Raw genomic sequence first — 14,592 nt, 5'->3', positions numbered from 1 at the left:
TAGTAACGTTCCATTTTACAAATGAGGAAATCATTGTTTGGGATCACACAGCTAACAAGTGGTGAGCCAGGATTCGAACTGGGTCTGTTCGAATAATAGTGCACTTGTTCTTCATAATTCACACTGCTATACCTGGCATATATATATTAAGTGGTCGATGATGGTGATGATGGTAATATAGCTAGCATGCAGGAGCACATTTTACATGCCAGGTGCTGTTCCAAGTACACTATGTTTATTAAGCCATTTAACGGTCACAGAGGTAAGGCCTATTTCTGTCTCCATTTCACAGATGAAGAAACCGAGATTCAGAGAGCTTCAGACACTTGCCCAAGGTCACACAGCTAGTAAGTGTCAGAGGTGGGATATGAACCCAGGGAGTAGGGCTTTAAGGAGCCCTGGAGGCGCAGTGGTTAAGCGCTTGACTTCTAACCCAAAGATCTGAACCCATCAGCCGCTCCTTGGGAGAAAGATGTGGCAGTCTGTTTCTGTAAAAATTACAGGCTTGAAAATCCTATGGGGCAGTTCTAGTCTGTCTTACAGGGTCGCTATGAGTCAGAATCGACTCTATGGCAATGGATTTAGATTTTTTGGTTTAGTATGACTATAGGGTTGCTATGAGTTGGAATCAACTCAATGGCAATGGGTTTGGTTTTTTTGGTTTAGTGTGTCTTTGAAATCTATGGCCTTAAATCCTAGTCAGCAGTGATTTTTCAGAATATATCCTGCATACTGGAGGTACTGTTGGGCTCGGTGTTATCCCTCCCATGGGGAATCATTGGAGGGACTGGGGGGTTTCTGGAGGAGGGGGAGAGGAGGGAGTAGGGTGCTCAGGGGTGGGGCAGTGGCAGTTTACCAACCAACATGGAAATATGTTAATGTGTTAACGTGAATGCATGTTGGGTGATTATCTGTCCTATCACTGTGCTATGTGACCCCATCCACAGGAGTGGAGGGGTCCAGGTGAGACTCCTAGCACGACCTCCAGGTGGCCAGGCTGGTGGCCAAGCCCCATGCCTGGGTAACCATCTCCTCCCTTGCAGGTCTCTCCACCTCCTCCCCTGACCTGCCCATTGCACCATGGCTCCAGGCCCCTTCTCCTCGGCGCTTTTCTCGCCTCCCCCTGCAGCCCTGCCCTTCCTGCTGCTGCTCTGGGCAGGGGCGTCTCGTGGCCAGCCCTGCCCCGGCCGCTGCATCTGCCAGAACGTGGCGCCCACACTGACCATGCTGTGTGCCAAGACCGGCCTGCTCTTTGTGCCCCCTGCCATCGACCGGCGTGTTGTGGAGCTGCGGCTCACCGACAATTTCATTGCGGCCGTCCGCCGCCGCGACTTTGCCAACATGACCAGCCTGGTGCACCTCACCCTCTCCCGGAACACCATCGGCCAGGTAGCGGCCGGCGCCTTCGCCGACCTCCGAGCTCTCCGCGCCCTGCACCTCGACAGCAACCGCCTGGCGGAGGTGCGCGGTGACCAGCTCCGAGGCCTGGGCAACCTCCGCCACCTGATCCTCGGCAACAACCAGATCCGCCGGGTAGAGTCGGCCGCCTTCGACGCCTTCCTGTCCACCGTGGAGGACCTGGATCTGTCCTACAACAACCTGGAGGCCCTGCCCTGGGAGGCAGTGGGCCAGATGGTGAACCTGAACACCCTCACGCTGGACCACAATCTCATCGATCACATTGCCGAGGGCACCTTTGTGCAGCTCCACAAACTGGTCCGCCTGGACATGACCTCCAACCGCCTCCATAAACTCCCGCCCGATGGGCTCTTCCTGAGGTCCCAAGGCGCGGGCCCGAAGCCGCCCACGCCGCTGACCGTCAGCTTCGGTGGCAACCCCCTGCACTGTAACTGTGAGCTGCTGTGGCTACGGCGGCTAACCCGAGAGGACGACCTGGAGACCTGCGCCACCCCTGAGCACCTCACCGACCGCTACTTCTGGTCCATCCCGGAGGAGGAGTTCCTGTGTGAACCCCCGCTGATCACGCGGCAGGCGGGAGGCCGGGCCTTGGTGGTAGAGGGCCAGGCGGTCAGCCTGCGGTGCCGGGCGGTGGGTGACCCTGAGCCAGTGGTGCACTGGGTGGCACCTGACGGGCGGCTGCTGGGGAACTCGAGCCGGACCCGGGTCCGGGGGGACGGGACACTGGATGTTACCATCACCACCTTGCGGGACAGTGGCACCTTCACGTGCATCGCCTCCAACGCTGCCGGGGAGGCCACGGCGCCGGTGGAGGTGTGCGTGGTGCCTCTGCCGTTGATGGCACCGCCGCCGGCGGCCCCGCCCCCTCTCACCGAGCCTGGTTCCTCCGACATCGCCACGCCCGGCCGGCCTGGGGCCAATGACTCGGCTGCTGAGCGCCGGCTTGTGGCTGCCGAGCTTACCTCGAACTCTGTGCTCATCCGCTGGCCAGCCCAGAGGCCCGTGCCCGGCATCCGCATGTACCAGGTTCAGTACAACAGCTCCGCCGACGACTCCCTGGTCTACAGGTGGGTGTGCGGTCCCAGGACCTTCTCCCAAGCTCAGGGGGGCCGCCTTGCTTCAGCCAGGGTGCTAGATGGCCATTTGGAGTTGTCCAGGGTCCTGATTTACCTCTCTCTTTCTGTCTCTGTCGCTTTCTCATTTATTCAGCAAATACGCATGGAGCACTTACATGAATCAGACCAGGGCTGGGTACCGGTGTGATTATGACAGTGAATGAGCTGGGCACTGTCCCTGCTCTCCTGGGCTCCTGAGCTTCACCTCTGCTCACCAAAGGCGTTTGGTTGTCCACAGGGTCAGCTTAACATTTTGGAGCATGAAATATATATATTTACAGTTATGTTTATAAATCATATGCCAGTACCACACTATACCAACCCACTGGATATATTATAAAAACAGAAAACACAAAGCATGAGACATACATAAATAAGTTATTTCCACCCACCATTGGGTTAGAAGCCATTGCCTTGGTGTGGGCAGACCTGTGTGGTGCTGACAGACATCGAGTGGTTACTTTATCCCATCTTCTCCATTATTCCTTTTCTCTTGCCTCTGACTCTGTCTGTCCTTCTCTCCCTCCTGCCCTCACCCGTCACTGAGCCCTTGCTCCATACCAGGCCCAGAGCTGGGTGCTGGGGACACAGAGAGACCAAGAGGAAACCTGGTTCCTGGCCTCAACGAGCTGACAGCCCAGTGGGAGCAGGCATGGATTACATAATGAATTATAGCCTCATCCTTGCTCTGTCTCTCCATTTGAGTACTTTTTGAATATCACTGCTGGCCTCGGGAGCTGACGCACAGTGGGCACTTGCTTAGTGGTTGTTGGCGTGTGGCCGTCTCCCCCGTCCCTCTCCCTCATGCACATTGCTGAGTGCTTGCTCTGTGCTTGAGTTCACTTGGGGATACTAGAGGGGCTGAGTCATTTTCCCACCTTTGGGAAGAAGCCTGGCTCCTGGCCTTTGCCTCCATCTTTGCTGGTGCTCACTTTGCTACATGCCTGGCACACAGTAGGCGCTTTCCCATTGTGGGTTGAATGAATAAATGTCTCTTCCCCTTGTCTCTGTCTTCCTTGTGTTTCCTTTCTTTTTTGATTCTGATCACCAAACATGGAGTAAACGCCTACTGTGTGCCAGATCCTGTGCTGGGCTCTGGGCTTACAGATGGAGATTAGACACTGGTCCTGTTTTATAATCCTTAAGGCAAATATATGAACAAAACAAAAACCTTTACAAGGTACCTCCTCCCAAGGAATGCCACCTCATTTGATTTTCCTGACTCTGCTATGAGGCAGAGATGGTCTTTTCCCTCTGTCCCGTTTTACAGCCAGGGAAACTGAGGCGCTGGGGTGATGAATCCCTCTGCCCAAGGTCACACAGGAAGCAGCAGAGCCAGTGTTCCAGAGCTTAGCCTTCCAGCTCCTAGTCCTGTCTTTTTTACATTGAGCACGTATTTATTGAGCACCTACTGTTTGCCAGGCAGGGATGGAGGGGAGATAGCTAAGACATTTCTGTAAAGAATCCTCAGTTTCTGTAACTTGTCCGCCTGTTTCTCACTTTCCTTCTCTCTCTGACCCATGGCCACTGTGGGGGGAGGAGGAGGATCGTTCACAGGTCCCCAGATGTTCCAGATGTATGCAGGTGTTGATGGCCCCTATCCCCTGCTGGACAGCAGACCCTGGGACTTGTCCCTCTCCCTTAGGGCCACAGTTCCAGCCCTTCACCCCACCTCCCCCCCTTTCAGACACCTGTCCTGTGGCATTGCAGGAGTTAACTTCCTCACTGCTGCCATGGACGGAGGTGACATCCAACCAGAAACCTGATTAGCTGCTTGCTTGGGCCTTGCGGCCAATGAGAGACACGTGGGCTCAAGCCCTTTTTAGGAGTTGGCCTCTGTCCTTGACAAGAAGAGAGCCCCTAGCAACTGGTTATTTGGGGGGAAGGGGCAAGAGGAATCCAAGGGAACCTGAGAGGACAGATGAGGAAAAGGAAGACTAAAAGCCAGGGGAGGCCAGGATGCTTAGGGTGGGGCTGTGAGTCTGTGAAACGGCAGGCAGGGCAGAGTTGGAGAAGTGGGTGGGCCTTTACTTGAAGTAAGTGGCTCTTGGTGGTGGAGGAATCTTCTGGAAGTGGGGTAGCGGGTGGAGCTTCAGGACCAGAAGGTGGCCCTGCTGGAAGGGGAAGCCTCTGAGAGGTAAGAAGGCCTGTGGAGATGGGGGTGTGGCCTTAAGGGGAGGTGGGGCTTGCTTTGCCTGATCCCTGGCAGATGAAGAGGCAGTCCTTGTCGCTGGTGACCCATTAAGAGCGGTGGGTTTTTGCAGGAGAGACCGGGAGAGTAGGTGAGGTTGAGTGGTGGGCATGCAAACCTATGTGACCATGGCAGTCCTGGTTTAGATGGGACTGGACGGGGCCACGTGAATTTGTGGGGACAGTGTGCAAGAGATGTATCCCACAGAGGGGAAGGCCTAGTGGTGCTGGCCCTCCAGAGGGCGGGTCTTATAGACAGGGAGCTGCAATTGCTAGTGAAGTGTAAAATGCAGAAAGTGTTACTGGCCAGCATGTGGTGGGGTGCTTGCTAATAATGATGATGTCATTATTGAGTGTCCAGCTTTGGATATGTTAACTCATTCAGTCCCCAAACCATCTCTGCCATGTGGAAACTCTCATTATTCCCCAATGGGGCACAGAGAGATTAAGAAACTCGCTGAAGGTCACAGAGCTAGTTAAGTGGTAGAGGAGAGATTCAAAACCAGGCAACCTGGCAGCTTAACCACTTTTCAGCATTGCTCCTCATTTGAAGGGAGTGGTCCAAAAGCAGGGAGCCCTGGTGGCACAATGGTTAAGAGCTCAGCTGCTAACCAAAAGGTCGGCAGTTCGAATCCACCAGCTGCTCCTTGGAAACTCTATGTGGCAGTTCTACTCTGTCCTATAGGGTCGCTATGAGTCAGAATCTACTCGACAGCAAGAAATTTTTTTTTTTTTTTGGTAAGGGATGAGACACGGGTAGGGGTTTGGTCCCCTCTGGACACTACGGGTGGTCCAGAGTGGGGCTAATGCCACCTCCTCCCGCAGGATGATCCCGTCCACCAGTCAGACCTTCCTGGTGAATGATCTGGCCGCGGGCCGTGCCTACGACCTGTGCGTGCTAGCTGTCTACGACGACGGGGCCACGGCGCTGCCCGCCACGCGCGTGGTGGGCTGCGTGCAGTTCACCACCGCCGGAGACCCGGCGCCCTGCCGCCCCCTGCGGGCCCATTTCCTGGGCGGCACCATGATCATCGCCATCGGGGGTGTCATCGTCGCCTCGGTCCTCGTCTTCATCGTCCTGCTCATGATCCGCTACAAGGTCTACGGCGATGGGAACGGCCGCCGCGCGAAGGGCACCTCCAGGTCGCCTCCGCGGGTCAGCCACGTGTGCTCGCAGACCAACGGCGCAGGCGCGGCGCAGGCCCCGCCCCCGCCGGACCGCTACGAGGCGCTGCGCGAGGGGACGTCCCCAGCCGTCGCCGTCGAGGCCGAGGCCAGCGTGGCGGAAGCGGCCTCCCCTGACTCGGAAGCGGCGCTCGGACGCGCTCTGGGCGGCTCGACCACCTCGCTGTGTCTGCTGCCGTCCGAGGAAGCCTCTGCGGAGGAGCCTCGGGCCACGGCGGGCCCTCGGAGGAGCCGTTCCGGGGCGCTGGGGCCGCCAGCTTCGGCTCCCGCCACTCTGGCTCTGGTTCCTGGGGGGGCCCCGGCCCGGCCGAGGCCGCAGCAGCGCTATTCGTTCGACGGGGACTACGGGGCGCTCTTCCAGAGCCACAGTTACCCGCGCCGCGCCCGGCGGACAAAGCGCCACCGGTCCACGCCGCACCTGGACGGGGCCGGAGCGGGCGCGGCCGGGGACGACGGAGACCTGGGGCTGGGCTCCGCCAGGGCGCGCCTGGCCTTTACCAGCACCGAGTGGATGCTGGAGAGTACCGTGTGAACGGCGGGCAGACGCCGGGACAAACGCCCTGCCGCCCGGAGCCCGGGGCGGGACACCGGGAAAGGCCGCGCGGAGACGGCGCGCCTCGTCCGGAGGGGGCGGCGCGGCTTCCGGCTCGGCTCCGGCCACGCCCCGCGCCCGGGGGAGGGGGCGGCCGCTGGGCTCCCCTCCCCCACGCCCGCCTCGCCCCTCCTGCCCCTCCCCCCGCGCGCTCGCGGACCTCGCTGGAGCCGGTGCCTTACACAGCGAAGCGCGGGGAGGGGCAGGGCCCCCCGACACTGCAGCACTGAGACACGAGCCCCCTCCCCCCGCCCGGGACCCGGGGCAGGGGCGAGGGGCCCATTTCTTGTATCTGGCTGGACTAGATCCTATTCTGTCCCGCGTCGGCCTCCAAAGCCCCCACCCTCAACCCCTTCATCTCCTTGGTCCCGTTGGGTCTGGCTTGGGGTTCTCCTTTCTCTGATCCTCTCGTTTGTCTCTATCCCCCACCCTACCCCGCGTATTCTGTGTCTTACGTCTCCTTCCCAGTTTGTCTCCCTTTTCTCTGTCCGTCCGTCTCTCCTTCTGCCCTTCCTTCTTATGTCTAGTCTCCCTGTCTCCGGATTTTCTCTTCCCACTACGCAGTTTCCCGGGCAGGTCCCACTGGAAGGACCAGACTCCTCTATTCCCTCCTCGTTCGCCAAATAAATCCCCACACGAACAAAATCCAAAACCAAATCCCCTCTCCCTACTGGAGCCGGGATCCGCCGCCGCCGCAGCAGAATTAAACTTTTTTCTGTGTCCGAGGGCGCTCTGCGTGACCTCTGTGTGTGTCCGTGTGTGTCTTGGGGTGGGGAGGGCGACCTAGATTGCCGCATAAGGGCTGTAAGACCGAAGTGAGGATGGCTAATGGGCCGGCCGGGAGACTGGCAGACAGGCTCCCAGCCCCTGAGAGACGGAGAGCTGGGGAACAATAACAAAGTGATAATAGCCAACACTTAAAACCAAAAAAACCAAGCCCAGTGCCGTCAAGTCAATTATGACTCATAGCGACCCTATAGGACAAAGTAGAACTGCCCGCATAGAGTTTCCAAGGAGCGCCTGGTGGATTTGAACTGCCAACCCTTTGATTAGCAGCCATAGCACTTAACCACTACACCACCAGGGTTTCCAACACTTACTGAGTGGTTACTGTGTGCCAAGCACTGTTGCTGTCTTAAAAATCATTTAATCCTCACAACAACCCTAGGAGGCCGGTATTATCCTGTTTTACAGGTGAGGAAATTGAGGCCCAGGAAAGTTAACTAAGTTGCCCAAGGTTACACAGCCAGAAGATGGGATTTAAAGGCAGATATGGTGGCTTTTAAGGAGCCCTGGTGGTGCAGTGGTTAAGCGCTCGGCTAACTGAAAGGTCTGCAGTTGGAACCCACCAGGCCAAGGGAGAAAGATGTGGCAGTCTGCTTCCATAAAAATTACCGTCTTGGGAACCCTCTGGGGCAGCTCTACTCCGTCCTGTAGGGTCGCTGTGAGTTGGAATCAACTTGATGGCAACGAGTTTGGTTTGAGGTTTTGTGGCTTTTGAGTCTGGACTCAACCACGATATACCACTCTGCTGCTCAACAGTTACTGGATGTTCATTCCACAAGCAGGTATTGGGTCCACACGCAGGTATTGGGTCCACACGCAGGTATTGTGCTAAGCACAGCTTATCTCACCGAGATCTGACAACTGCAAGGTAGATGCCCATGGCCCCGTTCTACAGACAGGTAAATCTGAGCCACAGGGAGGTGAAGTCACTTGCCCGAGGCCCCTCAGTGAACACCCAGGAGCAGTTTACCCTCAGTCTCTTCCTCACCACTGCACTGTATTGCTTCTGGGGTCTGTCAGGAGGCTGAGAATGGCTCCAGTGACCCGAGCGGAGCACAGGTACCCAAAACCAGCCTGGTGGGGAAGGGACAGGAGAGTTCATTGCAGGCTCTAGTCTCTGGCTGGAACCTGAGGGGCCCTAGGTGGAGAAGGGGGTCTGCTGGGGGTCACAGAGAGTGGTGTGGGGAGGGGAGTTTCTCAGGAGAGCCTGGTAAGGGGGGTACCCAAGCTCTTGTGGGGCTCTGCAATGGAAGCTCCTTCCTGATCCTGGGGAAGGAGGAAGGCTTCCTGCCAGCCAGGGGCCCCCTGAGGCCTGGGGAAGAGGAGAGAAAAGACAGAAATAGAAACGGAGAGCAGGAGGGAGGGGGATGAATTTGGGCAGACAGGGTGGGAGGCAGCAAGGACAGAGGCACGGAGAATCACAGTCCAGGAGGCTCCCTCACCCAGTAGCCCAGCCACACTTACATCTATCTCAGTCATCACGACTCTTCAAACTGAGGGACTGAGGGCTTCCCACACTCGAGGTGCTTGCCCACAAACCCTCCCCGATGCATGGATACAGAGAATGCAACCCAGTGCCTGGCACACAGCTCTCGAGAGGCAGAGTTACTCAGATAACCATGGCAGCATTTAAACCCTGCCACAGACGCGTGTAATGTAGACCCAATTTTCCAGTTGAGGAAACTGAAGCTCAGAGAGGTTAAGGAGCTCACCCAATATCACACAGCCGGTAACCTGCAGAGCTGTGATTGGAAAACTGTCTGCCTACAAATTCTGCATATCAGACTAACCATCCAAACCGCCAGAGTATATTGGCTCTGGTTTACTTGATAAGGATTTACTGAGCATGTTTTATGTACCTGGCCCTGTGCAGGGGATACAACAGTGAACAAAACAGACAAAATAAGAAAAGCCTGCCCCATGGAGCTGATATTCTAGAGGGGAGAGACAGTAAACAAGTAACAAAGAGTGTCTGCTGGTGAGAAAGTGCCATTCTAGGAATGAAAACAGGGAGAGGGTACAGGGAATGGCTGGGAGGCCTAGTTTAGCATGGGGCCAGGGAAGTGATGCTGGAGCTGAAGAAAATCCACCGTGGGAAGAGCTGGGGAGAAAAGCATTCCAGGCAAAGGAAGTAGTATGTGCAAAGGCCCTGAGGCAGGAGTGTGCTTGTGTGGCTGGTCCGGAGTGAGGGGAGAGGAGATGGGGGAGGCAAGCAGGGAGCACATTCTGCAGAGCCTTGTGGGCTGTGGTGGTGCTGGGGGAGATTTTATTCTCAGAGCTGTAGGAAGCCAAGGGAGTTTTCAGCAGGCGAGGTATGTGGTTGGATTTCTGTGGAGACCTCAACTTTGGGACAGAGTGTGCTTACCTTCAAAACAAAAGCAGGAACTGTCACCGGAGAACTTGGCATCCACTCATCTGCATATTCAGGGCCTTCATGGTCCCTGGTCCAGCCCTTTGGATGACACCCATTCGCCCCTCTTCCCTGTTAACTCAGACCCTTCGTTTAAAAGAAAAGCACTTGTCAATGCCAATGACTTGCCTATTTTTCAAAATCGAGAGTTTGAAACCTAAGGAACAGGTACGCTCGCTGAGAGAGGGCACAGCATCATCTTAGGGGAATGCTGAGCATCCGCTCTGAGCCTGGCCCTGTGCTGGGCACTGGGGACACAGCAGTGACCAAGACAGCCCCGGCCCCTGCTCTCCCAAAGCTCAGACAGACAGATGGTTCTGGCCAATCAGGCCAGGATGGGGCAACACAGGGAGAAGGTGGGGGCAGGCACAGCGGAGGCACAGGAAACTGTGGGAGCCCAGAGGTGCTGCCTGACCCAGCCAGGAGGATCAGGGAAGTGTATTAGGGTCTTTTGGTGGCAAATGACAGAAGCTCAGCTCAGTTGGATTAGGCATAAAAAGAGGGCATTTGTTGGTTCATGTCTGGGAAGGAAACAGAATTATGGGTAAACCTATAGGACCCAGGTCCTCAGGGACTGGACCCCTGAGTTAACCCCACCAAGACTCACTCTCCCCAGCCATCTCTCCTTTCTGCTTGTCTCAGCTCAGATTCATTCCCTTCAACTGCATGTGGCGGGGAAAATGGACGTTTATTTACAGACACAGACTGAATCCTTCCAGCACCATATCCCAAAGGCAAAATGGCATCTCCCTAAGTCTGAAATAAAAAATTCCAGGGAATGGCTCTGATTAGCCTGATTGGGGTCACATGGCCACTGCAGTGCTGATTGTGGCAATGGAATTTTTTGATTGAGCAGGTGGCAGTCATGTGTGTCAGGTCATGTGGACTGGGGCGGGGGGGGAGTGTTCCTAAATGTTAGGTTCAACAATATGAAATTGCCATTTTTGTGAGTCAGCAAAGGTAGAATAGTGGTCATTTCATGCGGCTCAACCTAAATATTTGCCAGAAAAAGTGGGATGGAAAACCTTGTTGGGGATAGAAAAGCAATAGAAGCCCAGTACAGTGCTCAGAAGGATTTTTGGAGAAGGAGATGGAGGTGACATCAAGCTGAGACATAGGGGACGGGTGGGTATTAGCCAGGAGAAGATGTTGAGATGGTGGGAGAGTACTGGGACATGTCCCAAGCAGAGGGAACAGCTACGCAAAGGCTGTCGTGAGGGAAGACAAAAGCAGGCTTGTCACGGTGCTCTGGAGAGGGAGTGCTCCGTTTGGTCAAACCCGAATCACGTGCCCAACCAAACGAGGGAGTGGGAAGGGAGGTCATTCCCCAGAGGACGGCTGAGGAGCTGTTACCAGCAGGAGTGGATGCAAAACCAAAATATACCCAGTTCAAAATTCCTTCTCTAAGGCCACGGCTTCTCAAAGTGGAGATTTGCAGCGTTAATTCCATTGCAACACCCATTAATTGATGAGAGTCATATGCCTGAACTCAGACATATCCTATATGATTCACATTTTTATTATTAAATTTTAATTGATCGCCCTTGTTAGGCTTGGTGCTGGGAACACAGAGATAGATTTATGAGAATACGTTTGGCTGCAAGAAACAAAAAACCTAATTAACATGACTTAAGCGTTAAATATGCAGTTATCTCATCTAATATGAAGTCTGGAGCTAGGAGGTTCTGAGGCTTGGTGAAACAGCTTACTGGTATCACCAAGGGCCCAGTCTTCTTCTACTCTTTTGCTCCACTTTCCTATCCTAGGCTTATTGCCTCGTGGTCACAAAATGGTGGCCATAGCTCCACATCTCACATTCTCATTCCAGTGAACTAAGCAGGAAAGAAGGGAACAAGCAGAAAAGGGTTTTCTTTGTATCAGGAAAGAAAATAATAATAACCACAATAATGGCAACAAACATGTATATGGGGCTTACTCTGTGCCAAGCACTGTTTTAAATTCTTCACACGAATTAATTCATTTAAGAAGTCCTTTAGTCACACGGCCATCTCAAGTTGTAAGGGAGTCTGGGAATACAGGTGTTGGGCAAAGGGGAAAGAAATTCATACCCTGGGCGAGGCACATTGCTGTCCACCTCCCACCCAAACTGGGGTTCTTTTAACAAGAGAGAATGGAGGGAGTGGCTGTTGGGTGGGGAACCCATGGAATCTTCCACTGACAGGCCTTATAATGTAGTGGGAGTGGCTGTGGAGTTGTATGTAGTTCTTGGTGTATAGTTATACCTCCAGCCCATAGTCTCCTAATCAAGAAAACACTCAAGAATGTAAAAGGAGTGAAAATTGTGGGATTATGGAGATGATTCTGAAAACCCTATAATATGACAAAAAGTCAACCATTCAGAAACTTCAGTGGGTTACTCTTGGTCATAAATGTCTTGTGACACATCTCCCAATGGATTGTGATGGACTGATGGCCGTCACACTGTGCCAATTCTCTTGCTGCATAATGAACCAAACATAGGGCATAAACCAAAAATCATTGTATGAAGCCTGCAGATTTCTCTGGCTCGGGAATTTGATCAGGACACATCAGTGGTGCTTGTCTCTGCTCCACCATGGCTGGGGGCTGGAATCACCTGGAGGCTCTGCATACACATGTCTGGTGCCTACACTGAGATGACTCAAAGGTGGGCTCAGCTGGGATTGCCAGCTGGAGTATCTACGTGTGGCCTCGCCATATGCTTTGGGCTTGGTGGCTGGGCTCCCAGAGGAATTGTCCGGACAGAGAGCATTCCAAGAGAGCTAGGTGAGAGCTGGATGATCTTTTCTTTTTAATAATTTTGTCGTGGTGAAATACATAAAGCAAAAAGTTTGCCATCTTAGCCATTTTCAAGTATTCAATTCTGAGATATTAATGACATTCACCATGTTGTGATACCATCACCACGATCTGTTTCCAAAATTCCTATCACCCTTAGCAGAAACTCAGTGCCCCTTAGGCAATAACTTCCCTTTTTCTCCTCCCATCCACCCCTGGAAACCTTAATAAACTTTGTTGTTGTTAGGCGCCCTCGAGTCGGTTCCGACCATAGCAACCCTATGTACACCAGAAGGAAACACTGCCCAGTCCTGCACCATCTTCACAATCGTTGTTATGCTTGAGCCCATTGTTGCAGCCACTGTGTCAATCCATCTCATTGAGGGTCTTCCTTTTTTTCGATGACCCTCTACTAAGCATGGTATCCTTCTTCAGGGATTGGTCCCTCCTGATAACATGTCCAAAGTATGTGAGACGTAGTCTCTCCCTCCTTGCTCTAAGGAGCATTCTGGTTGTACTTCTTCCAAGACAGATTTACTCATTCTTTTGGCAGTCCCTGGTATATTCAATATTCTTCTCCAACACCATGATTCAAAGGCATCAACTCTTCTTTGGTCTTCCTTATTCATTTTCCAGCTTTTGCATGCATTCGAGGTGATTGAAATAATAAACTTTGGTCTCCATGCGTTTGCTTATTCTAGATATTTCATAATAAGTGGAGTCATACAATATTTGTCCTTTTTTGTCTGGCTTATTTTGTTCAACATAATGTTTTCAAGGTTCATTCATGTCATAGCATGTAACAGCTATGGCTGCTAACCAAGAGGTTGGCAGTTTCAATCCACCAGCTGCTCCTTGAAAACCCTGTGGGGCAGTTCTATTCTGTCCTATAGGTCGCTACGAGTCAGAATCGACTCGACGGCAAAGGGTTTGGTTTTTGGTTTGGTGTGTATATACCATATTTTGTTTATCCTTTCATCTGCTGATGGACACTTGGGCTGTTTCCGCCTTTTGGCTATTGTGTACATGAACTTTAATGACTTCGTGTTGGAAGTCACACAGCTTTCCTTCCACCGCATTCTATTACTGAGAGCAGCCACAAGTCTGCCCAGGTTCAATGAGAGGGGACACTGACCTCAGCTCTTGATGAGGAGAATGTCAGTGAATTTGTGGCCATTTTTTAAAATAACATTTTATTGTGGTTGGAGTGAAAGTTTAGAGAGTGAATTAGTTTCCCATTCAACAATTATACACGTTTTGTTTCATGATGTTAATCCCTTCAATGTGACAGCACTCTACCTCCTTCCTCCTTGGGTTCTCCATTTTCATTCACCCATCTTTCCTGCCTTTTGGACTTTGTCTTTGGGCAAATGCTGCCCTTTTGGTCTCATATCATTGATTGTTCTGAGGAGCACATTCCTCATGGGTGTTATTGTTCACTTTATAGGCCTGTCTGTTGTTTGTCAGAAAGGTAATCTCCTGGAGTGGGTTTAATTCTAGGTTTGAAGGGTGTCCAAGGGCCATAGTCTCAGGGGTTCCAATAGTCTCTATCAGAACAGTAAGTCTGATTTTTTTTAATGAATTTGAATTCTGTTCTACATTTTTCTCCCACTCTGTCCAGGACCTTCTACTGTGATCCTGATCAGAGCAGTCGGTAGTGGTAGCCGGGCACCATCTAGTTCTTCTGGTCTCAGGCTAGTGGAGGCTGTGGTTCATGTGGTCCATTAGTCCTTTGGGCTAATTGTTTCCTTGAGTCTTTGGTTTTCTTCACCCTTCTTTGCTCCGGCTGGGAAGAGACCAATAGTGTCTTAGACAGCTGCTTGTAAACTTTTAAGACCCCAGTTGCTACTTGTCATAGTAGGATGTAGAACATTGTCTTTATGGACTATGTCATGCCAGTTGACTTAGATGTCCCTTGAGACACTGGTCCTAAGCCCTCAAGCCCAGTGACTCACTTCCTCAAGGCGTTTGGTTATGGCTGAGGAGATTTCATAGTTCTGCCCTCTATGTGCTCTACTGTATGTATACATGAATGTCCTGTAGCACATACATATACTTATGTAGAAGTATCCCCTGCCAAACCTATATATGCTCATGGGTGTACTCCCATACATATG

General features: G+C 52.9%; 1 protein-coding gene across 1 annotated transcript; it reads left to right on the top strand.

Moving 5' to 3' along the window:
- The first annotated feature begins 1,080 nt into the window (after positions 1-1,080).
- Positions 1,081-6,441, top strand: LRFN1 (leucine rich repeat and fibronectin type III domain containing 1). The gene is made up of 2 exons (XM_003420772.3): positions 1,081-2,486; positions 5,550-6,441. The coding sequence occupies exons 1-2, from the start codon at positions 1,081-1,083 to the stop codon at positions 6,439-6,441; spliced, it is 2,298 nt and encodes a 765-aa protein (XP_003420820.1).
- Positions 6,442-14,592: the final 8,151 nt, after the last annotated feature.

This window comes from Loxodonta africana, chromosome 11 (assembly GCF_030014295.1).
Source record: "Loxodonta africana isolate mLoxAfr1 chromosome 11, mLoxAfr1.hap2, whole genome shotgun sequence".
Taxonomy (NCBI): domain Eukaryota; kingdom Metazoa; phylum Chordata; class Mammalia; order Proboscidea; family Elephantidae; genus Loxodonta; species Loxodonta africana.
The sequence above is the reverse complement of the archived record's forward strand: the minus strand, read 5'-3'. Positions and strand labels throughout refer to the sequence as shown.